The 27349-nt window shown below is 40.8% G+C and overlaps 1 protein-coding gene across 4 annotated transcripts in view; it reads right to left on the bottom strand.

The window, feature by feature from the left end:
* Nucleotides 1-4145: 4145 nt before the first annotated feature.
* The window catches only part of ankfn1a (ankyrin repeat and fibronectin type III domain containing 1a), a 235321-nt gene continuing 212117 nt past the window's right edge, over nt 4146-27349 (bottom strand). For 3 of the 4 annotated variants that reach the window (XM_045723336.1, XM_014212988.2, XM_045723338.1), the window contains 4 exons: nt 25757-25923; nt 8025-8247; nt 7477-7669; nt 4146-5864 (listed from right to left, as the gene is read on the bottom strand). In XM_045723336.1, coding sequence (XP_045579292.1) covers nt 5165-5864; nt 7477-7669; nt 8025-8247; nt 25757-25923 — 1283 coding nt within the window. In that variant the 3' untranslated portion in view covers nt 4146-5164. Of the gene's footprint in view, nt 5865-7476; nt 7670-8024; nt 8248-22815; nt 22973-25756; nt 25924-27349 lie in introns of those variants that run through there. The other variant, XM_014212996.2, reaches the window with a different exon arrangement.

Here is a 27349-nt window from a genome sequence, read left to right as displayed (position 1 = left end):
CCACCCCCCTCTCCTCTCCTCTACCTCTCTCCATCTCTCTATCCACCCCCCTCTCTCCATCTCTATCTTTGTCATCACAAAATGTTGCAGATCAGGACCGCACACAGCGCCTTGGTGTGGTTGCCATGGATACCCGTTGCCATGCCTTCAGACCAATGTTGATACCTGGAGGCCTTTGAGATGTTGCATTACTCCATTGTACTCTATCACCGTGGGCACAGGACACTGACAACCATTAAAAACTATCAGCTGGAACAGCTCCAAGATGTATTCAACTGAGAAATAAGTGAGTTGGAGGAGAGGAGAGTAGGGGGGAGAAGTTGAGAGAACTCCACTAACACACAGTACTCTCTCTTGAGCTGCTACTGGATAGATAGATCCATTCTGGCTTTCTACAGACTGATAAAGTACTATTACCCACTAGAGTAAAGTAGAATCATCAATAAAGGATGGTATACTGTACAGTATGTTGTCTGCACTCCTTGAAGTGACTTCACTAGTCAGTGCAGTGAGAGAAGAGTGACATACAGAGGCAGTGTTGTACACAACATCCACAAGGGAAAGGTTTATTATTTAAACTGGTCAAACAAATCCATCTGCCACCATAAGGTAGGCCTGCCCTAGACAGAGATAGCATTGCAACAAGCCAGGAAGAAAATAATCAAACCATTACAGGAACTTTGTTGATTTTAGGACTTCTTCACCCCAACCGCAAACATATTAGCCTTATTTTCATTTAACAAACTATGATAGTTCATACATTTTATCAGGAAATGCAAAAACATACAGATATGACGACCCCTCTTGATTTTGGCCCACTCACTATGTGTATATGGTATAAAGGCATTGACACTGATCTGATGATGACTAGTCACTTGTTAGACCACAAACTAATAGCCTAATGACTGATAGAAAAAGGTGGAAGTGGGGAGACATAGATAGCAAAATAAATAGGACAATAAAATAGTAATATTCAATATTTCATAGCGACAAATTATGCTTTTACTCCTGAGGAAATATACATTAACTGGTAGATTTGGTAGTAGGCCTACACCCAAACCCAAAGCCCAAAACTTAAAACAATAGCATTAGTGCATTTGGTCATTTGGAGGTGGTTTAAAGACGACATGACTGTAAATAAAAGTGAGGGTCTGCATTCCAAATAGCACCCTATTCCCTATAGTGCACTCCTTTTGACCAAAGCCCTATAGTCCCTAAAGGGAATAGGGTGCCATTTGGGACACATACATTATCTATTAACCACCTGTGTAGCCTAATAATGCATTATAGTGCCTTCTATAACACTCGTAGAGCATTATAAGACTAGTTATAAGCATTACTTACAGCTCATATCTACTTATAACAACTACTGTAATTATTAGTCCATTAACTATGAATGGATACATACTGTGAAACACACGTGTTATAATCCCCTATGACACTTGCTATTCGTAGGCGATCAGTACTCATTTACAACAGCCTGTAAATGCAAAGGTGGCTTATACACTGTCAAGTGAGAACACAATAATTACTAGCCTAGCTACATATTTTCCTAATGATAAAAACATTGTTGCAAATATATACTGTATAGTGGAAAACCAACCGGCCTGTTGATGCAACAATAAACTTCAACAAGTCATATTAATGTTCCAATAATGCAACAATTTGTTTTACAATAGTTACCGATAAAGCTGCCCTCGATCAGTACATCAAATTTAAATGAGGTTTCATAATCACCTGCAATGTTAAAATAGTGAAAAGCTAGCTCAAGGTATCCCTGTTACCTGTGCAACGTGGCTTTGATAAAACCATTAAGGTATTGTTTGGGAATTAGCTTGATGTATCATAGAAATCAAATGAAAAAACAAGACGTGTTGAAAGTGCAATTTAGTCCGATATAGTCCATGATGTGTTAAACCTCATATGAGCACAATCATTAGCTGGTCCTGGAAATGTTACTTTAATAACATGATTCTACTACTCTGTATGCATCTCTACCAGAGAATATAATACTCTAGAGAGTAATATAGAGTAATACTACTATAGAGGGTATAATACTCTGTACCAGAGAACATAGGATAAGAACACAAAGCTACAGTGTTCATAATTCAACTTAGTTTAAAACAACCCTTAAAGTGTCATAGAAACATAACTTCAAATCACTTTCTGGCTAAACAGAAGAACATGGCTACTAAAGTCCAGGGTGCAAAGTGCAGACTGTTTTTGTGTAACTCAAGTCCCTAACCTCTAACCCCACCAACCATGACCGCTAACCTCTAACCCTTGACCTTCTCAAGCCAAACCAAGGGGGGCACAAATTCAAACTGGACATAAGCTAGAGTCCACACAAAACAAGTCCATGCCAACAAATAATACATAATTTGACTCAAGTACAATACGAATGGTAGGCATTCAATGCTGAATAGCAAGTTAGGATTTTTTTTTTTAAAGAGAGTAGAAAAATACTTATAGGATATAGGCGCTATGATATTGGAATTCACTGCAGCTTGCTGTGGAATGTTTAGTACTCTCGTTATCATCAGTATTCTTAACGATGGGCTCGTCAGAACTAGGCGCGGGGGCAACTAGTGTAAATCAACAGTAAACTTTCGGATTCAAAACTGTTTACTTCTTACTGTATACTACGCAGATATTGAAGGCTGGTCTTCAGATGATGTTCTTAGTTCGGAAAAAGTGGGAAAAGTTACTGTTTTAGTGTATGAAGAACATTACTGTCATTCTGAATGATACTCTGGTTGACTTTTTGTTATAACAGATCCACAAAAGAACCAAATAGAATCAAGCAGCTTAGCATGATGATAATGAAACAGAATTAATTACTGCAGAAAACCAACTTTAAACCATGACAATACATTCACTGTGAGTGGGGAAATGCCTATAAACCCATGCTGAGAAACCTAGAGAAACATAAGGCTTGTATCATGTGTCCAAACTTCTAATAAACTCAGCAAAAAAAGAAACGTCCCTTTTTCAGGACCCTCTCTTTCAAAGATAATCCGTAAAAATCAAAATAACTTCACAGATCTTCATTGTAAAGGGTTTAAACACTGTTTCACATGGTTGTTCAATGAACCATAAAGAATGAATGAACATGCACCTGTGGAATGGACGTTAAGACACTAACAGCTTACAGACGATAGGCAATTAAGGTCACAGTTATGAAAACTTAGGACACTAAAGAGCCCTTTCTACTGACTCTGAAAAACACCAAAAGAAAGATGCCCAGGGTCCCTGCTCATCTGTGTGAACGTGCCTTAGGCATGCTGCAAGGAGGAATGAGGACTGCAGATGTGGCCAGGGCAATAAATTACAATGTCTGTACTGTGAGACGCCCAAGACGGTGCTACAGGGAGACAGGACGGACAGCTGATCGTCCTCGCAGTGGCAGACCACGTGTAACAACACCTGCACAGGATTGGTACATCTGAACATCACACCTGCGAGACAGGCACTGGATGGCAACAACAACTGCCCGAGTCACACCAGGAACACAAAATCCCTCCATTAGTGCTCAGACTGTCCGCAATAGGCTGAGAGAGGCTGGACTGAGGGCATGTAGGCCTGTTGTAAGGCAGATCCTCACCAGACATCACCGGCAACAACGAGGTGGAGGGTCCATCACGGTCTGGGGTGGTGTGTCACAGCATCATCGGACTGAGCTTGTTGTCATTGCAGGCAATCTCAACGCTGTGCGTTACAGGGAAGACCTCCTCCTCCCTCATGTGGTACCCTTCCTGCAGGCTCATCCTGACATGACCCTCCAGCATGACAATGCCACCAGCTATACTGCTCGATCTGTGTGTGATTTCCTGCAAGACAGGAATGTCAGTGTTCTGCCATGACCAGCGAAGAGCCCGGATCTCAATCCCATTGAGCACGTCTGGGACCTGTTGGATCGGAGGGTGAGAGCTAGGGCCATTCCCCCAGAAATATCCGGGAACTTGCAGGTGCCGTGGTGGAAGAGTGGGGTAACACCTCACAGCAAGAACTGGCAAATCTGGTGCAGTCCATGAGGAGGAGATGCACTGCAGTATTTAATGCAGCAGGTGGCCATACCAGATACTGACTGTTACTTTTGATTTATTTTGATACCCCCCTTTGTTCAGGGACACAATATTCCATTTCTGTTAGTCACATGTTTGTGGAACTTGTTCAGTTTATGTCTCAGTTGTTGAATCTTGTTATGTTCATACAAATATTTACACATGTTAAGTTTGCTGAAAATAAACGCAGTTGACAGTGAGAGGACGTTTCTTTTTTTGCAGAGTTTATCTAAGGTGTCAATGTATAATGAATACTCATCAATTGAAATAGCAACTTCGAGCCATTGTCGGTCATCAACACACTTTCAAGTGCAGAGGTATAGGTAAAGCAGTGCTTAAATTCATCGTCGCTGTCGGATGAAAACCTTGTAACACAATTTTTGACAATTTTCATGTTTTATATGTGCTGAAAGCAGTAACTTCCTTTCATGACTCTAGGACAAAGAAAATGTATTCAAAATACTTCTGAAGTTTCATAATTGTATGTTCGTTATTTGGAAAATACATTATAATTTTTTTTTTCTGTTTTGGAGTTGACGTTTAGATCCGACAGCGACGTCATGTTGCATTAATTATAGGTCATAACAGTTGGAGCCTTGGCTTGGTTCTGAGTTAACAGTTCATACAGTCGGCCAGCAACCTGAGTCTCTAGTACATTCTACAGAGAGAGCAAGGTTTGTCTAGTCTGTGAGCTACACACGTGCATGAGCTCAGAGAGAAACATGCACTAGCTCAGAGTCAGTTCAGCATGCCTGTCCACAGTCATTTGAAGAATAGATAGAAAGAGAAAGGGATAAAAGAAAGATATAGACCCACACAACAACACACACAGAGACAAACAGACAGGAAAAGGGGCATCATTATCAGTTTGGACACAGGGATGAGGGATATGTACTGTATGCAACGCGCCAAAACAACATTACTCCATCCAACTGTCAACAATTAGCCTATGTCCAATCGTTCAAAATCTTGTTACTCAGTCCCGTCCACTCCTAGATCATGTTGCTGAGCTATTGTCCAATCCTGGAGGTTGTTACTGAACCACTGTCAAATGCTGAACATGGCCAATCCTAGAGCACATTACTGAGCATTGTCTAATCCTAGAGCTTGCTGCTGAGGATCTCTGACACCTGTGCGTTTGTTTGGTCGTCTGAGTCCAGATCCTGGGCTCTCGCTCCTTCATACCCCTCCTCTCCTGACCCCTCTGCCAAAACCATTGTCACCCCTGCCCCTCTCTCCATCCCTCTCTCCTCCTCTCCACAGCCCCTGTTGTCAGGCAACGTTTCCTTACACGGTTCCACAAAGATAGTCCTGATGTGGGGCCTGGGCTCCCTCTGTCCCCCCCTCCGGCCCTCCAGGACACAGGAAGCATGACTAGCATATATCTCCCCCTGAGGGGATGGGAGATTCAGGGGCAGGGTGGGCAGGTCTGGGTCCCTCTGCCTGGTATAGACCCCCTCGGACAGGGACCCTGTGTGGCTGTCGCTGTGGCCCCTGAGCCACCGCTGGGGCCCGCTGAAGTAACCCGCCTGGGCCCCAGTGGCCCCGTGGCTCCGGGACAGCAGCTTCCGCTTGGTTGGGGGGTTGGCAAGGGGCCGCAATGGGGTGAAGGAATGCTTGTCCTGGGTCGTCTTGGAGAGGGAGAGACCCTCCAGGGTTTTGGAACAGGATAGGGTGGTCTCAGGGAAGATGGGGGCAGGTGAGAGGGGTGGGTCAGGGGAGAGGATTGTGCCTGGGGAGAGGGGTAAGGCGGGGGAGAGAGGGAAGAGAGCGAGGTCTTTGGGCTGGCAGATGCTGTACCTGGAAAATAAAAATAAGATTTGTTAGGTTCTATTCAAGGCTGTCAAAAAGCGAGGGGGAGAGGGGAAGAGGAGGAAAGGTGATAGTAGAGGAAAGGAGAGAGAAGGAAAAGGACAAATCTTTGGAGAATGAGGTGGTCGGGAAATGTGGGGCTGGGGGAGAGTGAAAGGACAAGTGGACTGGACAGGACAAGAGTGGCAGCTCTATATCTACCTAAGCTTGTGTATCTGCAGTACGTTAGGGTCAGGGTTAGAGGTCGTTCTCATTCCTGAGCTTGTATCTGCAGTACGTCAGGGTCAAGGTTAGGGTCAGGGTTAGAGGTCGTTCTCATACCTGAGCTTGTATCTGCAGTACGTCAGGGTCAAGGTTAGGGTCAGGGTTAGAGGTCGTTTTCGTACCTGAGCTTGTATCTGCAGTACGTCAGGGTCAAGGTTAGGGTCAGGGTTAGAGGTAGTTTTCGTACCTGAGCTTGTGTATTTGCAGTATGTCAAGGTTAGGGTTAGAGGCAATGTTCCCAGAATAAATATTAGCCCGCGCAGAGAAGCTTCACTCATCTTTCTAGAGTTTTCCCCTTTAGTTAACACTATCAATGTTTTGATCTACTGTGGGAATTGTGCTTGAATCAACGCAATATTAGCCACTTTTGTAACATACCGAAACAAAATGTACTACGCAAAATAATGCAAAAATAACTGTGCAAGAGATTTTCTTGTAGGCAGAGCGCATTGGAGTTGGATTCTATTGAATTGACAGGCACGACTCAGGCAAGTACTCTACACACAGACCGGTGCACCATAGCCAATCAGAGCTGCAGTAGAATCTGTGCCATTCATTTTGAACTGGACTGTGTTTACAGCATGAGCGGTAGTGAGTAGATGGCTTGTTTTGAGATAGAAAGTGAGAGCTGCATGTAGCCACGTGTGCACATTTGTTCATATTCTTTGCTAGTTAGTGAGCTATTAGCCCAGTTATAGCAAATTTCTAGTCAACAATAGGGAAGTGGTTGTTTCCTACAAAATGTGAAAAGCGAGTCAGGTAAAGAGCTTTTTTTTATGTCTTAAAGGAGCAGTGTTGTATTTTAAGCTAAGTAGCCAATAGGCTGAGGGTAGCATAATTTGTCTGATTCTCTGTAATAAAGGTATGGGAATGATAATACATTTTATTTTGTAAAGTGGCTTCTTGCATCAAACAGTCAACACCTTGTCTGAAGGACAAGTGGATAAACAGGTTCATTTCAAGCCCTGCATGTTTTTTTTTAAAGTCTCATGGAATGTAGGTCTTCATTGAACACCACACACTGGCTGCTACTGTAGGCTGAATGATAGAACAGCTATTTCCATATGAAAATGTTATGGGATTCCTTTTTCCGCCATTGTTTTTGATGGTAGGCCACTCTAGTAAGCCTACATTATGATCAAATAGCCACAGTAGTCTACTTGGCCACTGTTAAAACTGTAACATAAAGCGGGTATAGCCTCAGTGTTCACAGTAAATGCGCGCCGGAAGTTGCACAGAACTTTCACAAAGTTCATATTTACACTCAGCAGACCTGAAATTTGCTCAGTGCCAAAAACATTTTACAGGGAACGTTGGTTAGAGGTCGTTCTCGTACCTGAGCTCGTGTATCTGTAGTACGTCGGGAGCGCTGCCTCCCAGGGCGTGCACGGCCTGCTGGGATAGGTCCTGTGGGGGGGAGTAGAGCAGGTCCAGCTCGCGTGGGGACAAGGCTTCGCTGGAGTCGTAGTCACTGTCTGTCGGCAGGAACACCTCTGAACAACCGTCCTCATCTGACCCCAGCTGGGAGTCTGAGGGAGGAGACAGAAAGACAGACGGATAAGAAACACACATACAGTCCATGTACAAAATAGCGTTGCACACAGACACAGTACAAACTATGATTATAGAGTGGGGATATGTGTTTAGCTTATGATAAAAGCCATTCCTGACTTAATTCCAGTGTATTGAGAGTGAGGAGGTGGGCAAATGTCTGTCAATGTGTATGTTTATGTCTGTGTATTTGTATGCACTGCATCTATAGGTGTGAAGTGGCACCAGCGCCAGAAGGGCTAACACCCCCATCCTCAAGAGGAGCATCGTCATCATCGGCTTCGATGGACAGCCAAGACAGTGTGTGTCTTTCTCTGTGTGCATTCTCCTCACCACTAACATCCTTCCTGCGTCGTAGCTCAGGTGATGGTGATGGTGTGGGTAGGTAGTCCATGGTAGAGGATGCTGAGTCACTCTTCTGTGCTCCCTGGTCTGACTCAGGCTCGCTGGCATTGACCAGGCTGGTGATGGGCACACCGCCACGGGGCTGCTTGTAGCGGGCACACTGCAGGGCATCAGTGATCCAACGCAGCTCCCGCCACATCTCATCCAGCTGCTGCAATAGAGAACAAAATGCACTCATTATAACAGCGTTATAAAGCATCATAGTTACAGTTGATTATATAAAGCATCATAGTTGTAGTTGATTATAGTTACAAAGCATCATAGTTATAGTTAGTTATAGTTGATTATAACAGTTATAAATCCTAGTTATAGTTAGTTGATTATAACAGTTATAAAACATCATAGTTATAGTTGATTATAATAGTTATAAATCCTAGTTATAGATAGTTATAGTTGATTATAACAGTTATAAATCCTAGTTATAGTTAGTTATAGTTGATTATAACAGTTATAAATCCTAGTTATAGTTAGTTATAGTTGATTATAACAGTTATAAATCCTAGTTATAGATAGTTATAGTTGATTATAACAGTTATAAATCCTAGTTATAGATAGTTATAGTTGATTATAACAGTTATAAATCCTAGTTATAGTTAGTTATAGTTGATTATAACAGTTATAAATCATAGTTGTAGATAGTTATAGTTGATTATAACAGTTATAAATCCTAGTTATAGATAGTTATAGTTGATTATAACAGTTATAAATCCTAGTTATAGATAGTTATAGTTGATTATAACAGTTATAAATCCTAGTTATAGTTAGTTGATTATAACAGTTATAAAACATCATAGTTATAGTTAGTTCATTATAACAGTTCTATAGCATCATAGTTATAGTTAGTTATAGTTCATTATAACAGTTCTATAGCATCATAGTTATAGTTAGTTCATTATAACAGTTCTATAGCATCATAGTTATAGTTAGTTCATTATAACAGTTCTATAGCATCATAGTTATAGTTAGTTCATTATAACAGTTCTATAGCATCATAGTTATAGTTAGTTATAGTTCATTATAACAGTTATAAAGCATCATAGTTATAGTTAGTTCATTATAACAGTTCTATAGCATCATAGTTATAGTTAGTTCATTATAACAGTTCTATAGCATCATAGTTACAGTTAGTTATAGTTCATTATAACAGTTATAAAGAATCATATTTATAGTTAGAAATAGATCATTATAACAGTTCTATAGCATCATAGTTATAGTTAGTTCATTATAACAGTTCTATAGCATCATAGTTATAGTTAGTTCATTATAACAGTTCTATAGCATCATAGTTATAGTTAGTTCATTATAACAGTTCTATAGCATCATAGTTATAGTTAGTTATAGTTCATTATAACAGTTCTATAGCATCATAGTTATAGTTAGTTCATTATAACAGTTCTATAGCATCATAGTTATAGTTAGTTATAGTTCATTATAACAGTTCTATAGCATCATAGTTATAGTTAGTTATCATTATAACAGTTCTATAGCATCATAGTTATAGTTAGTTCATTATAACAGTTCTATAGCATCATAGTTATAGTTAGTTCATTATAACAGTTATAAAGCATCATAGTTATAGTTAGTTCATTATAACAGTTCTATAGCATCATAGTTATAGTTAGTTCATTATAACAGTTCTATAGCATCATAGTTATAGTTAGTTCATTATAACAGTTCTATAGCATCATAGTTATAGTTAGTTCATTATAACAGTTCTATAGCATCATAGTTATAGTTAGTTCATTATAACAGTTCTATAGCATCATAGTTATAGTTAGTTCATTATAACAGTTCTATAGCATCATAGTTATAGTTAGTTCATTATAACAGTTCTATAGCATCATAGTTATAGTTAGTTCATTATAACAGTTCTATAGCATCATAGTTATAGTTAGAAATAGATCATTATAACAGTTCTATAGCATCATAGTTATAGTTAGTTCATTATAACAGTTCTATAGCATCATAGTTACAGTTAGTTATAGTTCATTATAACAGTTCTATAGCATCATAGTTATAGTTAGTTCATTATAACAGTTCTATAGCATCATAGTTATAGTTAGAAATAGATCATTATAACAGTTCTATAGCATCATAGTTATAGTTAGTTCATTATAACAGTTATAAATCCTAGTTATAGTTAGTTGATTATAACAGTTATAAAACATCATAGTTATAGTTAGTTCATTATAACAGTTCTATAGCATCATAGTTACAGTTAGTTATAGTTCATTATAACAGTTCTATAGCATCATAGTTATAGTTAGTTCATTATAACAGTTCTATAGCATCATAGTTACAGTTAGTTATAGTTCATTATAACAGTTCTATAGCATCATAGTTATAGTTAGAAATAGATCATTATAACAGTTCTATAGCATCATAGTTATAGTTAGTTCATTATAACAGTTCTATAGCATCATAGTTACAGTTAGTTATAGTTCATTATAACAGTTCTATAGCATCATAGTTATAGTTAGAAATGTCATTATAACAGTTCTATAGCATCATAGTTATAGTTAGTTCATTATAACAGTTATAAAGAATCATAGTTATAGTTAGTTATAGATCATTATAACAGTTCTATAGCATCATAGTTATAGTTAGTTCATTATAACAGTTCTATAGCATCATAGTTACAGTTAGTTATAGTTCATTATAACAGTTCTATAGCATCATAGTTATAGTTAGAAATAGATCATTATAACAGTTCTATAGCATCATAGTTATAGTTAGAAATAGATCATTATAACAGTTCTATAGCATCATAGTTATAGTTAGTTCATTATAACAGTTCTATAGCATCATAGTTACAGTTAGTTATAGTTCATTATAACAGTTCTATAGCATCATAGTTATAGTTAGAATAGATCATTATAACAGTTCTATAGCATCATAGTTATAGTTAGTTCATTATAACAGTTCTATAGCATCATAGTTACAGTTAGTTATAGTTCATTATAACAGTTCTATAGCATCATAGTTATAGTTAGAAATAGATCATTATAACAGTTCTATAGCATCATAGTTATAGTTAGTTCATTATAACAGTTCTATAGCATCATAGTTATAGTTAGTTCATTATAACAGTTCTATAGCATCATAGTTATAGTTAGTTCATTATAACAGTTCTATAGCATCATAGTTATAGTTAGTTCATTATAACAGTTCTATAGCATCATAGTTATAGTTAGTTCATTATAACAGTTCTATAGCATCATAGTTATAGTTAGTTCATTATAACAGTTATAAAGCATCATAGTTATAGTTAGTTCATTATAACAGTTCTATAGCATCATAGTTATAGTTAGTTTGTTCATTATAACAGTTCTATAGCATCATAGTTATAGTTAGTTCATTATAACAGTTCTATAGCATCATAGTTATAGTTAGTTCATTATAACAGTTCTATAGCATCATAGTTATAGTTAGTTCATTATAACAGTTCTATAGCATCATAGTTATAGTTAGTTCATTATAACAGTTCTATAGCATCATAGTTATAGTTAGTTCATTATAACAGTTCTATAGCATCATAGTTATAGTTAGAAATAGATCATTATAACAGTTCTATAGCATCATAGTTATAGTTGATTATATAAAGCCTCATAGTCGTAGTTAATTATAGTTGATTATAATAGTTATAAACTATCATATTTAGTTAGTTATAGTTGATTATAACAGTTATAAATCCTAGTTATAGATAGTTATAGTTGATTATAACAGTTATAAATCCTAGTTATAGATAGTTATAGTTGATTATATAAAGTTATAAATCCTAGTTATAGATAGTTATAGTTGATTATAACAGTTATAAATCCTAGTTATAGTTAGTTATAGTTGATTATAACAGTTATAAATCCTAGTTATAGATAGTTATAGTTGATTATAACAGTTATAAATCCTAGTTATAGTTAGTTATAGTTGATTATAACAGTTATAAATCCTAGTTATAGATAGTTATAGTTGATTATAACAGTTATAAATCCTAGTTATAGATAGTTATAGTTGATTATAACAGTTATAAATCCTAGTTATAGATAGTTATAGTTGATTATAACAGTTAGAAATCCTAGTTATAGATAGTTATAGTTGATTATAACAGTTATAAAACATCTCATCCAGTTGCTGAAATGGAGAACAAAAGTCAGGTCCAGGTCAAGACATCCAGGAGAAAGTGGCACTAGTAGCCCCCTGGATACTAACGCTGAGAGGTACGTAGTACAGCAGCTTGAGGTTAGTTGCAGGTTTCTATTTCTATTTCACTCTGATAGGGACAAAACCATTCACACATTAAGCCTACAGCTTCAGGGAATACATTATTACCATGCAGATGAACATTTCTGTGTAGGTGTGTGTGTCTGTTTATAGGTGTATAGGTGAATGTGTGTTTGCGCAAGTGTGTGTACTGTTGTATATTCCCACACAGTTGAAAGGGTTTGTAGCGAATAGAACTATGCATAATGCATCCGATTCCTGCATTAAATTGGCACCTGATCATATCACAGCAGTCTTGAGAAGAAGCAGTAGAGAATGTATAGAATGTCCCATATGGCACCCTATTCACTACACAGTGCTATGGGCTCTGGTCAAAAGTAGTGCACTATATAGGGAATAGGGTGTAATTTGGGATGAATGTATAGAATAGAAAGCACATTGTGACCATAACAATGACTGGCTGCACACCAAAGCCCTTCTCCTGCCAGTCTCCCCATGCATGCAGTCTCCAATGTGGTTCCAATCTTATCAGGGGCCCTAGGCCACCGTAACCAAACGTCATTCCTGCTTTCACTCCTCTTATTCCCCCTCTCATTCTTTCCATCACTCCAAACCTCCCCTGGGAGTCAGGGTGTGTGTGTGTGTGTGTGAGAGAGAGAGAGAGTGAGAGAGAGGGAGAGAGAGTGAGAGAGAGAGCATTGTTCTGTGTTTCCGTGTGTGTAGAGAATGAAGCATGACAAATGTCAAGCAGCAATTAGGCGTCTGTCTGAGAGACAGTATGAGAGCACTTAGTGACACCACGAGATGACACACACATATATATAAAAGAGACTGACACCAGGGGATGACACACACACACACACACACACACACACACACACACACACACACACACACACACACACACACACACACACATATATATATAAAAGAGACTGACACCAGGGGATGACACACACACACACACACACACACACATATAAAAGAGACAGACACCAGGGGATGACTCGGCTGGAAAGAATGCCGTGGATCAGATGGCAGAGAGAGAGAGGGGGACAGAGAGAGAGAGGGGGAGACAGAGAGAGGGGGAGACAGAGAGAGAGGGGGGACAGAGCGAGAGAGAGGGGGGACAGAGAGAGAGAGGGGGAGACAGAGAGAGAGGGGACAGAGAGAGAGAGGGGGGAGACAGAGAGAGAGGGGGACAGAGAGAGAGAGAGGGGGAGACAGAGAGAGAGGGGGACAGAGAGAGAGAGAGGGGGAGACAGAGAGAGAGGGGGACAGAGCGAGAGAGAGGGGGGACAGAGAGAGAGGGGGAGACAGAGAGAGAGGGGACAGAGAGAGAGAGGGGGGGAGACAGAGAGAGAGGGGGGACAGAGAGAGAGAGAGGGGGAGACAGAGAGAGAGGGGGACAGAGAGAGAGAGAGGGGGAGACAGAGAGAGAGGGGGGACAGAGAGAGAGAGAGGGGGAGACAGAGAGAGAGGGGGGACAGAGAGAGAGAGAGGGGGAGACAGAGAGAGAGGGGGACAGAGAGAGAGAGGGGGACAGAGAGAGAGAGGGGGACAGAGAGAGAGAGGGGGGACAGAGAGAGAGAGAGGGGGAGACAGAGAGAGAGAGAGGGGAGACAGAGAGAGAGGGGGACAGAGAGAGAGAGGGGGGACAGAGAGAGAGAGGGGGACAGAGAGAGAGAGGGGGGACAGAGAGAGAGAGGGGGGACAGAGAGAGAGAGGACAGAGAGAGAGAGGGGGAGACAGAGAGAGAGAGGGGACAAAGAGAGAGAGGGGGACAGAGAGAGAGAGGGGGGAGACAGAGAGAGAGGGGGGACAGAGAGAGAGAGAGGGGGAGACAGAGAGAGAGGGGGGACAGAGAGAGAGAGAGAGGGGGAGACAGAGAGAGAGGGGGGACAGAGAGAGAGAGGGGGACAGAGAGAGAGGGGGAGACAGAGAGAGAGAGGGGGACAGAGAGAGAGAGGGGGACAGAGAGAGAGAGGGGGGCAGAGAGAGAGAGGGGGGACAGAGAGAGGGGGACAGAGAGAGAGGAGGGACAGAGAGAGAGAGGGGGGACAGAGAGAGAGAAGGGACAGAGAGAGAGGGGGACAGAGAGAGAGAGGGGGACAGAGAGAGAGAGGGGGACAGAGAGAGAGAGGGGGGCAGAGAGAGAGAGGGGGACAGAGAGAGAGAGGGGGACAGAGAGAGAGAGGGGGAGACAGAGAGAGAGGGGGGGACAGAGAGAGAGGGGACAGAGAGAGAGGGGACAGAGAGAGAGGGGGACAGAGAGAGAGAGGGGGACAGAGAGAGAGAGGGGGGCAGAGAGAGAGAGGGGGACAGAGAGAGAGAGGGGGGACAGAGAGAGAGAGAGGGACAAAGAGAGAGAGGGGGACAGAGAGAGAGAGGGGACAGAGAGAGAGAGGGGGACAGAGAGAGAGAGGGGGACAGAGAGAGAGAGGGGGACAGAGAGAGAGAGGGACAGAGAGAGAGGGGGGACAGAGAGAGAGGGGGGACAGAGAGAGAGAGAGGGGGACAGAGAGAGGGGGGACAGAGAGAGAGGGGGACAGAGAGAGAGAGGGGGACAGAGAGAGAAGGGGGGACAGAGAGAGAAAGAGAGGGGACAGAGAGAGAGAAGGGACAGAGAGAGAGAGGGGGGCAGAGAGAGAGAGGGGGGACAGAGAGGGGGACAGAGAGAGAAAGAGAGGGGACAGAGAGAGAGAGGGGACAGAGAGAGAGAGGGGGGACAGAGAGAGAGAGGGGGACAGAGAGAGAGAGGGGGGACAGAATGAGAGAGGGGGGACAGAGAGAGAGGGGGGACAGAGAGAGAGAGGGGGACAGAGAGAGAGGGACAGAGAGAGAGAGGGACAGAGAGAGAGGGGGGACAGAGAGAGAGGGGGGACAGAGAGAGAGGGGGGACAGAGAGAGAGGGGGGACAGAGAGAGAGAGGGGGACAGAGAGAGAGAGGGACAGAGAGAGAGAGGGACAGAGAGAGAGAGGGACAGAGAGAGAGAAAACTGGGAATAATAGAGGATATTCCTCTCTTTCTCCCTATAACCGAATTCCATCACTCTTTTACAAGCAAGGCAAGAATATTACTGTATATCTCAAATACAGGATATGAAATATGAGGGTCTTATACTGTATGAGAGGTGGGCTATATTTCAGATAAGAGGGTCTTACAGGTACATGTTTTACATAATATTTGAGAGGTATATTTATATATAAGAGTATACTGTATATCCGAGAGGTAAACAGTTCTGAATGGTCTGTAAATGGGTATGATAATAATGCATGCTAATCCAGCCATACACTTCTCTGAAAACCAAGCAGAAGACACTGGATGCATGTCAACTGCCATTTCACTTTTCTAAGCACCCTGACGAAGGCTTTCATTCTAAAATGTTTGGGCTTTTAATCATTAAAAAGCTTTTTACTGAACTTCCATTGTCCTCCTTTCAAGGTATTTCCCTTCATTCCACTTACTTAAATAGTTGATTGCCAATGATTTCTGTAGATTGAGGAAATTCAATCTCAACAGATTGCGTCTAGCCCTAATCAGGAGAGGAAACCCACTATAGCTTCCAGAAAGGTAGCATCCCCCAGACTCCCAGCATTCATCAGCACAGCAGTAGCATCTCTCTTGAGCACTCGACAGCTGACCCAAGTGTCATCCAAGACCTGTGTGTGTGGGTGTGGGTGTGAGAGGGAGAGAGTGTAAGACTATTCTGTGTGTGTGTGCTCTTGATGCAGCATAATTTCCCGACAGCAAGGGCTTGCAAGACGCCTGCAGGGAGCCAGAAGTCATCTCAGAAACGAGAGTCTTACTGAAGGTGACTGGGACACACACACACACACACACACACACACACACACACACACACACACACACACACACACACACACACACGCACACGCACACGCACACACACACACACACACACACCCAGCCCCTCTCCAGGTAGGCTCCAGCCAGCCAGCAGAGAGAGCAGCGGTCCCAGTGAGTCCAAATGAAGGTGACAGGTAAGGAGCGCCAGACAAAAGGACTTCCTCCTGAAACAGGAAATTGCCCATTCTGACCAGACATCTTTAGATTCCATTAGCCCGCACTGGAGCTAAGGACTGGAGCCAGAGTGGGGCGGTATTCAGTGTGAGACGCAGATGAGAACCAGCAGGGGGATCGTATTGGAGACGTGGGACGGTTGGCTGGTTTACGGGCATATTTGTTCCTCTGCTATTCCTACTGAAGGGGAGAGGAGATATATAGTATTCAATATCGGCTTTAAGGTTATGGATATTTCCTATATAGTGCACTAGTTTTGACCAGGGCCCATATGGAATAGGGTGCCATTAGAAAAGCAACTGAGGAAACTGACTGCAGAGGAATGATTCTAGCTTCCCTTCACTTCAATCAATGAAGCTTACTTAGTCTGAATTCCAAATTGCACCCTATTCCCACAGATGGGAATACCAAATTCCCATCTGCATCCCAAATTGCACCCTATTCCCACCTATTCCCCCTATTCACACAGATGCCCCCCTCCACTCTCCTTTGATCCAGGGCAGGGGCCCCACTGCTGGGGTCTCTCCCCCACCTCCAGGCCCTGTCGTGGTGCCTGAGAGAGCCAGATGCAGCTGGGTCTGTGGTTCCTTTGGAGGATGACGCAAGCGCACACAGCAGGACAACGTCGGTTTATAGTATATCAATGTGTTGAACTACACAATAGGAACTGCACATATTGAGGTTAGAGGTTGGTCCCCTAATTCTCCTCTCAGGAGTTCAGATTACCAGAGGCTTCCTTCCAATGTTCAAAAGACGCAGGCCTTACTTAGTCCACTCACTCATTTAGTCAGTTGATGTGAGGGTGATGCCAAATCCAGTGATGAGTTGAATAAGATGCACTTCTACACAATACTAACAGGATGTCTACTGGACTAAACCAGTCTTCCACAACAATACCACAGTAAGGGAATTTCCCCACCCCGATCATGTAATGACAAGTCTAAACAAATTGTACAATGAGATGGCTTAAAGTCTGCACAGCCACACGCGCACACAGAAAACCCAGAAACGCTTTCACGTACCTATACACTCGCAAGTAACAATGCGCACACACATAGAAGTGCACGTACGTGCACACACGCACACACCCTGACAGGACCTCCCAGTATCTAGACAGACTGTGGTATGACAGGCCAGCACTAAGAGCTTTCAGACAGACGGGCCTCTTTTCACACGCTTTGCCCCCTCACATTAACACTTCAGTCTCTCTAATGCAGCCCACATTGCTGAGCTCACATACACACACACAAATGCACAAACACACACAACTATGAGATTTACATGCACCCATAGAGGCAGACTCACGCACATACACAGACTGAGAGACAGACATTGGCACTTCTATACAGAGACACATATTCAGACAACCCCACCCACACACACTCTCCCTCTCAGTCATTCATGATTGGTATTATTTTTTCCCCTGTCGCTCTCTCTCGCTCTCCCGAGTACTGTGTAATCTGTGGTTTGGGGGCCACATTTTTCCGTGCCTCTCTGAGCTCAGAACACACACACTCTCTCTCAGATCACACACACACTCTCAGATCACAGAAACACACTTGTGGTTTTGTGGTTGGTCTCCATTACCAGTAGAGACCATGGTGGTAAAAGCTGGATTAGTTCTTCACAGAGAAAAACACCAGATGGGTTTACTTTCATGCTTTCAACTTTCTGACATGAGAGAGAAGGCTGGGCAGTTATGGAGTTCTTTAACATTAGAAAAACAAGCTATTTAACAGCTAGTACTCCTAGCAGTTAGGCTTTATTACATCAATAAACTGACTCCAATGGGATTATTAGCGCAGTTGTTTCTGCTGTTTCTTCGATTTTTGGTGCGTGATAAATATATTTACTGAAAAATGGACATGACATAAACGATATGAAAAATAAGCTTTTAAACAATTTTCTTTTGATGAATGTGAAAAAAAGGACTCGTGTTTGTATTAGAAATAGATAAAAAAAAAATATTCAGTGTCCCCCCATTTTAAGGGACCAAATGTATTAGGACAAATTCCCTTGTGTGTGTACTAAAGAAGTAGAAAGTTAAGTATTTGGTCCCATATTCATAGTTCGCAATGACTAGATCAAGCTTGTGACTCTACACATTTGTTGGATGCATTTGCTGTTTGTTTTGATTGTGTTTCAGATTATTTTGTGCCCAATAGAAATTAATGGTAAATAACGTATTGTCATTTTGGAGTCACTTTTATTGTAAATAAGAATAGAATATGTTTCGAAACACTTCTACATTACTGTGGATGCTACCATGATTACGGATAATCCTGAATGAATTGTGAATAATGATGAGTGACAAAGTTAGAGGCATAAATATCATATCCACCAAAAAAATCCTAACCTCCCCTGTTATTGTAATGGTGAGAGGTTTGCATGTCTTGGCGGTATGACGTTTGTGCGTCTGTAAATTTCTCACTCATCATTATTCACATTTCACTATCCCTAATCATGGTAGCATCCACATTAATGTAGACGTGTTCAGAAACATTTTATATTTTTATTTAACATAAAAGTAATCTGAAACACAACCAAAACAAACAGCAAATGCATCCAACAAATGTGTAAAGTCACAAGGTTGATGTAGTCATTGTGTGCTAGGAATATGGGACCAAATACTCAACATTTTACGACTTGAATTTGTCCCGATACTATGTACAAAAAGTGCTATAATTTCTACCTAGTTCACCCGATATGGTGACAGTCTGTACTTTAACCTCATAGTATTTGTATAATGCTGGAGTACAGAGCCAAAACAACTGTCACTGTCCCAATACTTTTGGAGCTCACTGTATTTCACACCATACTGATTGAATAGACGCTCTCATAAAGTGACAGACTTGAAAGCAAAAGATGCATACAGTAAAGTGACTTTACTTTTTCAAGTTAGATATAGCCATCTGAAATATATTGTCACATTTAACTGTATATATTCCAGTAAACCGTCACACAGTTTACATATGGCACACTTAGGTCAATTATACCTGGAATACATATTAACATACACTGTAGGACTTTTCTGTAATTTTAACAGCAAAACACGGTATAATGCACCTTGTGTTTTACAGAATGAAGCTGTAGATTGCACTGCATTATGGGTAAAATTCTGAAAAGTTATTAACTGTAATTGGAAGCCTCTAGTTTATGTCTACTGTAGAGTCATATCTTCAGTTTTAGGCGCCAACCTCATGCTGTCGGGTGAGACACATGAAGCTCAGACTATTTTAGTAAAAAAGGAGAAGAAAGAAATCACCCAGATAATAATTGTTTTAATGATTAGGCTTCGTTGTACCGCAGCCTCTGGGTGCCATAGTGAATAAACTGAGCACAGATATGTGACCATTATGTTTGCTCCATTACTACAGAGAAACCGACTTGCTTCTAGCCCAAACAGTTCAAAAAGATATGACCCATATTACCAGCGCAACGTTCTTTCAGATTTTCTTACACTGTTAAAAATTGTTGTTTTTACAGTATTATACAATACAACTAACAGCAATGTACCCTAATAAGTATTTACAGTAAATTGTCATAAATCCCAATGCACTCTGGGTGATTTTAGGCGTAATTGGTAAATGATGTAGTAAATTCCAATGAAACCATGTTTTAACAGTACAGTCGTGGCCAAAAGTTTTGAGAATGACATAAATATTAATTTTCACAAAGTCTGCTGCCTCAGTTTGTATGATGGCAATTTGCATATACTCCGGAATGTTATGAAGAGTGATCAGATGAATTGCAATTAATTGCAAAGTCCCTCTTTGACATGCAAATGAACTGAATCCCCCAAAAACATTTCCCCTGCATTTCAGCCCTGCCACAAAAGGACCATCTGACATCATGTCAGTGATTCTCTCGTTAACACAGGTGTGAGTGTTGACGAGGACAAGGCTGGAGATCCTTGTCCTCGTCAATTGAGTTTGAATAACAGACTGGAAGCTTCAAAAGGAGGGTGCTGCTTGGAATCATTGTTCTTCCTCTGTCAACCATGGTTACCTGCAAGGAAACACGTGCCATCATCATTGCTTTGCACAAAAAAAGGCTTCACAGGCAAGGATATTGCTTCCAGTGAGATTGCACCTAAATCAACCATTTATCGGATCATCAAGAACTTCAAAGAGAGCAGTTCAATTGTTGTGTCGAAGGCTTCAGGGCGCCAAAGACAGTCCAGCAAGCGCCAGGACCATCTCCTAAAGTTGATTCAGCTGTGGGATCGGGGCACCACCAGTACAGAGCTTGCTCAGGAATGGCAGCAGGCAGGTGTGAGTGCATCTGCACGCACAGTGAGGCGAAGACTTTTGGAGGATGGCCTGGTGTCAAGAAGGGCAGCAAAAAAGCCACTTCTCTCCATGAAAAACATCAGGGACAGACTGATATTCTGCAAAAGGTATAGGGATTGGACTGCTGAGGACTGGGGTAAAGTCATTTTCTCTGGTTAATCCCCTTTCCGATTGTTTGGGGCATCCGGAAAACAAGCTTGTCTGGAGAAGACAAGGTGAGCGCTACCATCAGTCCTGTGTCATGCCAACAGTGAATCATCATGAGACCATTCATGTGTTGGGTTGCTTCTCAGCCAAGGGAGTGGGCTCACTCACAATTTTGCCTAAGAACACAGCCATGAATAAAGAATGGTACCAACACATCCTCCGAGAGCAACTTCTCCCAACCATCCAGGAACAGTTTGGTGACGAACAATGCCTTTTCCAGCATGATGTAGCACCTTGACATAATGCAAAAGTGATAACTAAGTGGCTTGGGGAACAAAACATCGATATTTTGGGTCCATGGCCAGGAAACTCCCCAGACCTTAATCCCATTGAGAACTTGTGGTCAATCCTCAAAAGGCGGGTGGACAAACAAAACCCCACAAATTCTGGCAAACTCCAAGCATTGATTATGCAAAAATGGGCTGCCATCAGTCAGGATGTGGCCCAGAAGTTAATTGACAGCATGCCAGGGCGGATTGCAGAGGTCTTGAAAAAGAAGGGCCAACACCGCAAATATTGACTCTTTGCATCAACTTCATGTAATTGCCAATAAAAGCCTTTGACACTTATGAAATGCTTGTAATTATACTTCAGTATTCCATAGTAACATCTGACAAAAATATCTAAAGACACTGAAGAAGCAAACTTTGTGGAAATTAATATTTGTGTCACTCTCAAAACCTTTGGCCACAACTGTACATTACTTCAAAGAAGTCTGTTATTTCAAATGGTACTGTAATTCCACCCCAAAGAATACAGTACTGTACCATATTTTTGGAGAGCCAAAAACCTTTTGACCACTAGTGGGCGCATGGTATTGTTGTTTCTGGCTCATTAGCATAGTTTGATGCATGCCTTGTAAGATGCTACATTTGTTTAACCCGTGATTGAGATTGCGGTACCAATTTAACTGATATGTGGTAGTAGTGCCACAACAATTAAATGTGTATAGGGGACAGATTGGAGTGGTAGCAGGGTTGGGTAAATTACTTTCTAAATGTAATTAGTTACCTGCCCAAAATTGTAATTAGTAACATCCCTTTTGGATTACCCAAACTCAGTAACTTAATCTGATTACTTCCAGTAACTTTTTGATTACTTTCCAATTAAAAGGCATTGGAAAAAGACAAAAATGATCCATCATACGCATTTGGTTAGTCATTATAGTGCTCGGTGGTTGTGGTCAGACTCACTCAGCAAACATCCTTTCTGAATTTAAAAGTAATCCAAAAGTATCTGTAATCTGATTTTTGCTGGTAACATAACTGATTACAGTTAAAGTTTTTTTGTAACCACATTACATGTAACTGATTACATGTAATCAGTTACTCCCCAACCCTGAGTGGTACAGTAGCAAGCCGCAAACCTTTAATGGTTGAGTGTTTGCCATGTCTTTGGTCTGTTTTGCCCTGTAGTCACTGCAAGTTTGGAAGCCTTTGTTAAGGCCTCTATATATACAGTATATACATTTGTGACCAAATATATTGGCAGCCTTGCACCTTTCTTAAATAATTCCCTATTTCTTCTTAAATAAGTTGAAATGGAAAAACAAATTGTTCACCAAATCATGTTATTGCATTTTCAACATTGCCAAACAAATTTTATTTTTGTAAATTTAAGTTTACAATTTGAATTTAAAAAATGAAAAGTATTTATTTCCAAAACACTATATCCACACATTTTTCACATTTGTTTTTTTTCTCCATCAGAAATGATTGCTTATTCATGTGTGTGTAAAATATTACCGTTCTCAGATTTTTTATTAATTGATTTTAGATGTTTTTTTTTGTTGTTAAAAAGCTATATATCCATAGTTTAGCTGGAATGGAATATGTGTATCCTTTATATTTGACTGTGATATGTGGTTGTCTCACTGAGCTATCTTAAGATGAATGCACTGACTGTAAGTCTCTCTGGATAAGAGCATCTGATAAATGACAAAAATGTCAAATGTAAAGGTTTTACATAAAGATCTCATATTACTGTATTCATTTATTATAATTTTTTTCTTCATAATGATGTTTTCTTCTTGAACCCTGGAACGGTTCAAGAAGAAATGTTGGACTGTTCTGGAGTGGCCAGCGAAGAGTCCAGATCTGAATAACATCCATAACCTATGACAAGAGCAGAAAACAGCAGTTGGTTGAGGACACCCCTCAAACATTGAAGAATTAGAGCAGTTTGCTGCTGAAGAGTGGGACAAATTGCAAGTACAAAAGGTGAAGCAAGCTCATTGATGGCTACAAAAAGAATTTGTTGGCAGTTATCTTGGCCAAAGGCTGTGCAACCAAGTACAAGCTCCTGGGTGCAAATAATTTTGTCCATTCCATTTGTCTTTATCTTCTGAAAGAAAATGTGTAAACTTAAGTTTACTAAGATAAAATTGGTTCTGCAATGTTGAAAAATCTAAAAGTTTCAATTTATTTAAAGTGCAAGGGTACCAAAATATTTGGCTGCAACTGTATATATACACTACCGGTCAAAAGTCTTAGAACACCTACTCATTCAAGGGTTTTTCTTTATTTTACTATTTTCTACATTGTAGAATAATTGCCTTAATGACAGATTTGCACACTCTTGGCATTCTCTCAACCAGCTTAACCTGGAATGCTTTTCCAACCGTCTTGAATGAGTTCCCACATATGCTGAGCACTTGTTGGTTACTTTTCCTTCACTCTAAGGTCCGACTCATCCCAAACCATCTCAATTTGGTTGAGGTCGGGGGATTGTGGAGGCCAGGTCATCGGATGCAGAACTCCATCACTCTCCTTCTTGGTCAAATAGCCCTTACACAGCCTGGAGGTGTGTTGGGTCATTGTCCTGTTGAAAAACAAATGATAGTCCCACTAAGCCCAAACCAGATGGGATGGCATATCGCTGCAGAATGCTGTGGTAGCCATGCTGGTTGAGTGTGCCTTGAATTCTAAATAAATCACTGACAGTGTCACCAGCAAAGCACCCCCACACCATAACACCTCCTTCTCCATGCTTCACAGTGGGGAATACCGTTGCAGAGATCATCCGTTCACCTACTCTGCGTCTCACAAAGACACAGCGGTTGGAACCAAAAATCTCAAATTTGGACTCCACTGGTCTAATGTCCATTGCTCGTGTTTCTTGGCCCAAGCAAGTCACTTCTTCTTATTGGTGTCCTTGGCCTGATTCACACAATCTCCTCTGAACAGTTAATGTTGAGATGTGTCTGTTACTTGAACTCCGTGAAGCATTTATTTGGTCAGCAATTTCTGAGGCTGGTAACTCCTCTGCAGCAGAGGTAACTCTGGGTCTTCCATTCCTGTGGCGGTCCTCATGAGAACCAGTTTCATCATAGCGCTTGATGTTTTTTGCGACTGCAATTGAAGAAACTTTAAAAGTTCTTGAAATTTTCCAGATTGACTGATTTTCATGTCTTAAAGTAATGATGGACTGTCGTTTCTCTTTGCTTATTTGAGCTGTTCTTGCCATTATATGGACTTGGTCTTTTACCAAATAGGGCTATCTTCTGTATAACCCCCCTACCTTATCACAACAACTGATTGGCTCAAACGCATTAAGAAGGAAAGTCATTCCACAAATTCACTTTTAACAAGGCACACCTGTTAATTGAAATGCATTCCAGGTGACTACCTCATGAAGCTGGTTGACAGAAAGGCAAGAGTGTGCACATTTTTGTTTCATCAGACCAGAGGATATTTCTCCAAAAAGTACGATCTTTGTCCCCATGTGCAGTTGCAAACCGTAGTCTGGCTTTTTTATGGCGGTTTTGGAGCAGAGGCTTCTTCCTTGCTGAGCGGCCTTTCAGGTTATGTCGATATAGGACTCTTTTAACTGTAGATATAGATACTTTTGTACCTGTTTCCTCCACCATCTTCACAAGGTCCTTTGCTGTTGTTCTGGGATTGATTTGCACTTTTCGCACCAAAGTACGTACATCTCTAGGAGACAGAATGCATCTCCTTCCTGAGCGGTATGACGGCTGTGTGGTCCCATGGTGTTTATACTTGCGTACTATTGTTTGTACAGATGAACGTGGTACCTTCAGGCATTTGGAAATTGCTCCCATGGATGAACCAGACTTGTGGAGGTCTCCAACTTTTTTTCTGACGTCTTGGCTGATTTCTTTTGATTTTCCCATGATGTCAAGCAAAGAGGCACTGAGTTTGAAGGTAGGCTTTGAAATACATCCACAGGTACACCTCCAATTGACTCAAATGATGTCAATTAGCCTATCAGAAGCTTCTAAAGCCATGACATCATTTTCTGGAATTTTCCAAGCCTTTTAAAGGCACAGTCAACTTAGTGTATGTAAACTTCTGACCCACGAGAATTGTGGTACAGTGAATTATAAGTGAAATAATCTGTCTGTAAACAATGTCATGCACAAAGTAGATGTCCTAAACAATTTGCCAAAATTATAGTTTGTTAACAAGACATTTGTGGAGTGGTTGAAAAGCAAGTTTTAATCACTACAACTGTGTATGTAAACTATATATATATATATATTTCATATGCCGTAATATGAAAACACATTACCTAGCAGCAAATCCCAAGCAATTACAGTAAAATACTGTACCCTGCCTCCCTTCAATTAATTTAATTTATTCATTACAATTAATGTAAAAATATTACAGTAAGATGCTGTACTGTACATTTACAGCATAATACTGGCAGCAGAGTTGCCAGCAAATTACTGTAATTATATAATACAGCTGTGTTGCTGTAATTATTACAGTAGGCCTATTTACAGTATAATGCTGTATTGTATAATACAACACTGTTTTTCTTACTGTTAAACATGTGACAGCATCCCTGCTGTAAAGCAAAACTACAGCATTTAGCTGGCAACTCTGCTGCCAGTTTCATGCTGTAAATGTACAGGGAAAGTTATATCTCCCTACCTGTATATAGTCCAGTATATGTTGGTGTCTCTGTTTGGCAGTGGCAACCTCTGTGTCCATTATGGCCTCTCGCAGTGCCTGCTGGGTAATAAGTGCATCCAGGTCCAAGACAGATGACATGCGGCAGTACAGACTGATGCACTTCTCCTTGTACGCACTGAAATGGACTGGAGAGAGAAATATATAAGAATGTCATATTAATACTGTATAACAAGACATATATAAACCAATGAACTTCTTATTCGCACAGAAGTGGACTGGAGAGATAAATATATATTTGAATATAAAATATAACCTCAAACTTCTCCCTGTATTCACAGAAATGGGCTTGAGAGAGCAATATATTTTTGAATATAAAATATAGACTCCAACTTCTCCTTGTACTCACATAAGTGGGCTGGAGCGAGACAAATATATATCAGAACATGCAATATATAGACTAAATCACTTCTTGTAGGCACAGACATGGACTGGAGAGAGACATATACAGTGTTAATACTGTATAACGAGACATACATTGAGTGTAAAAAACAATAGGAACACCTTCCTAATATTGAGTTGCATCCCCTTTACCCTCAGAACAGCCTCAATTCATCGGGGCATGGACTACAAGCATTTGTTAGTTATGTCAAGTTGGCTTTATGTCCTTTGGGTGGTGGACCATTCTTGATACACACAGGAAACTGTTGAGCATGAAAAACCCAGCAGCATTGTAGTTCTTTAATCCTTTGTCTTTCCCATTCACCCTCTGAATGGCACACATACGCAATCCAAGCCTCAATTGTCTCAAGGCTTCAAAATCCTTTAACCTGTCTCCTCCCCTTCATCTACACTGATTGAAGTGGATTTACCTAGTGATAGCTGATCATAGCTTTCAGCTGGATTCACCTGGTCAGTCTGTGTCATGGAAAGAGCAGGTGTTCTTTATGAACTTCTTCATATTCACACAGAAGTGGATTAAAGAGACAAATATATATCAAAATATACAATATATAGACTAATTCACTTCTTATACGCACGGAAGTGGACTGGCGAGATTGTTATAATTGTGTTTCTAAATCCTTGTTATGCATTTTATTCTGCATTTGTAAACAGAGCACCCTTGTAAAATACATCAGTCTCAATGGGACTAGCCTAAAAAAATAAAGGTTTGATCAAATAAATAACTATATCAGAATATATGTTAACAGCATATAACAGGTGTATAACAGGTGTATAACAGGTGTATAACAATACATTTAGTGACTGATGAACGTGTCTTTGTATTCACAGCACTACTAATCTCTGGGGCTAGTCTGACTCTGAGAGGGGGTCAAAGGTCAGATCAGCATGGCGCTGCTCTGGAGCCCTCAGAGAGACTGATTTAATGTGTGGCCCTAGGTATCAGAGGAAAAGAGAGGAATCTACAACCACTGAACTAACACAGAGAGAAAGAGATAAACAGAGCGAGAGAGAGTGCGAGAGAGAGAGAGAACAGAGGCTAACAGAGAGAAGGAGAGGGAGGGAGAGAGGAACAGAGAGCGAGAAAGAGAGAGGGAGAGAGAGAGAAGGGCCGAAAGAGAAAAAATAATCTCTCACTCATTCAAGGGAGCG

This window comes from Salmo salar, chromosome ssa01, assembly GCF_905237065.1.
Source record: "Salmo salar chromosome ssa01, Ssal_v3.1, whole genome shotgun sequence".
NCBI classification, from domain to species: domain Eukaryota; kingdom Metazoa; phylum Chordata; class Actinopteri; order Salmoniformes; family Salmonidae; genus Salmo; species Salmo salar.
This window is presented reverse-complemented; position numbering and strand designations above follow the sequence as displayed.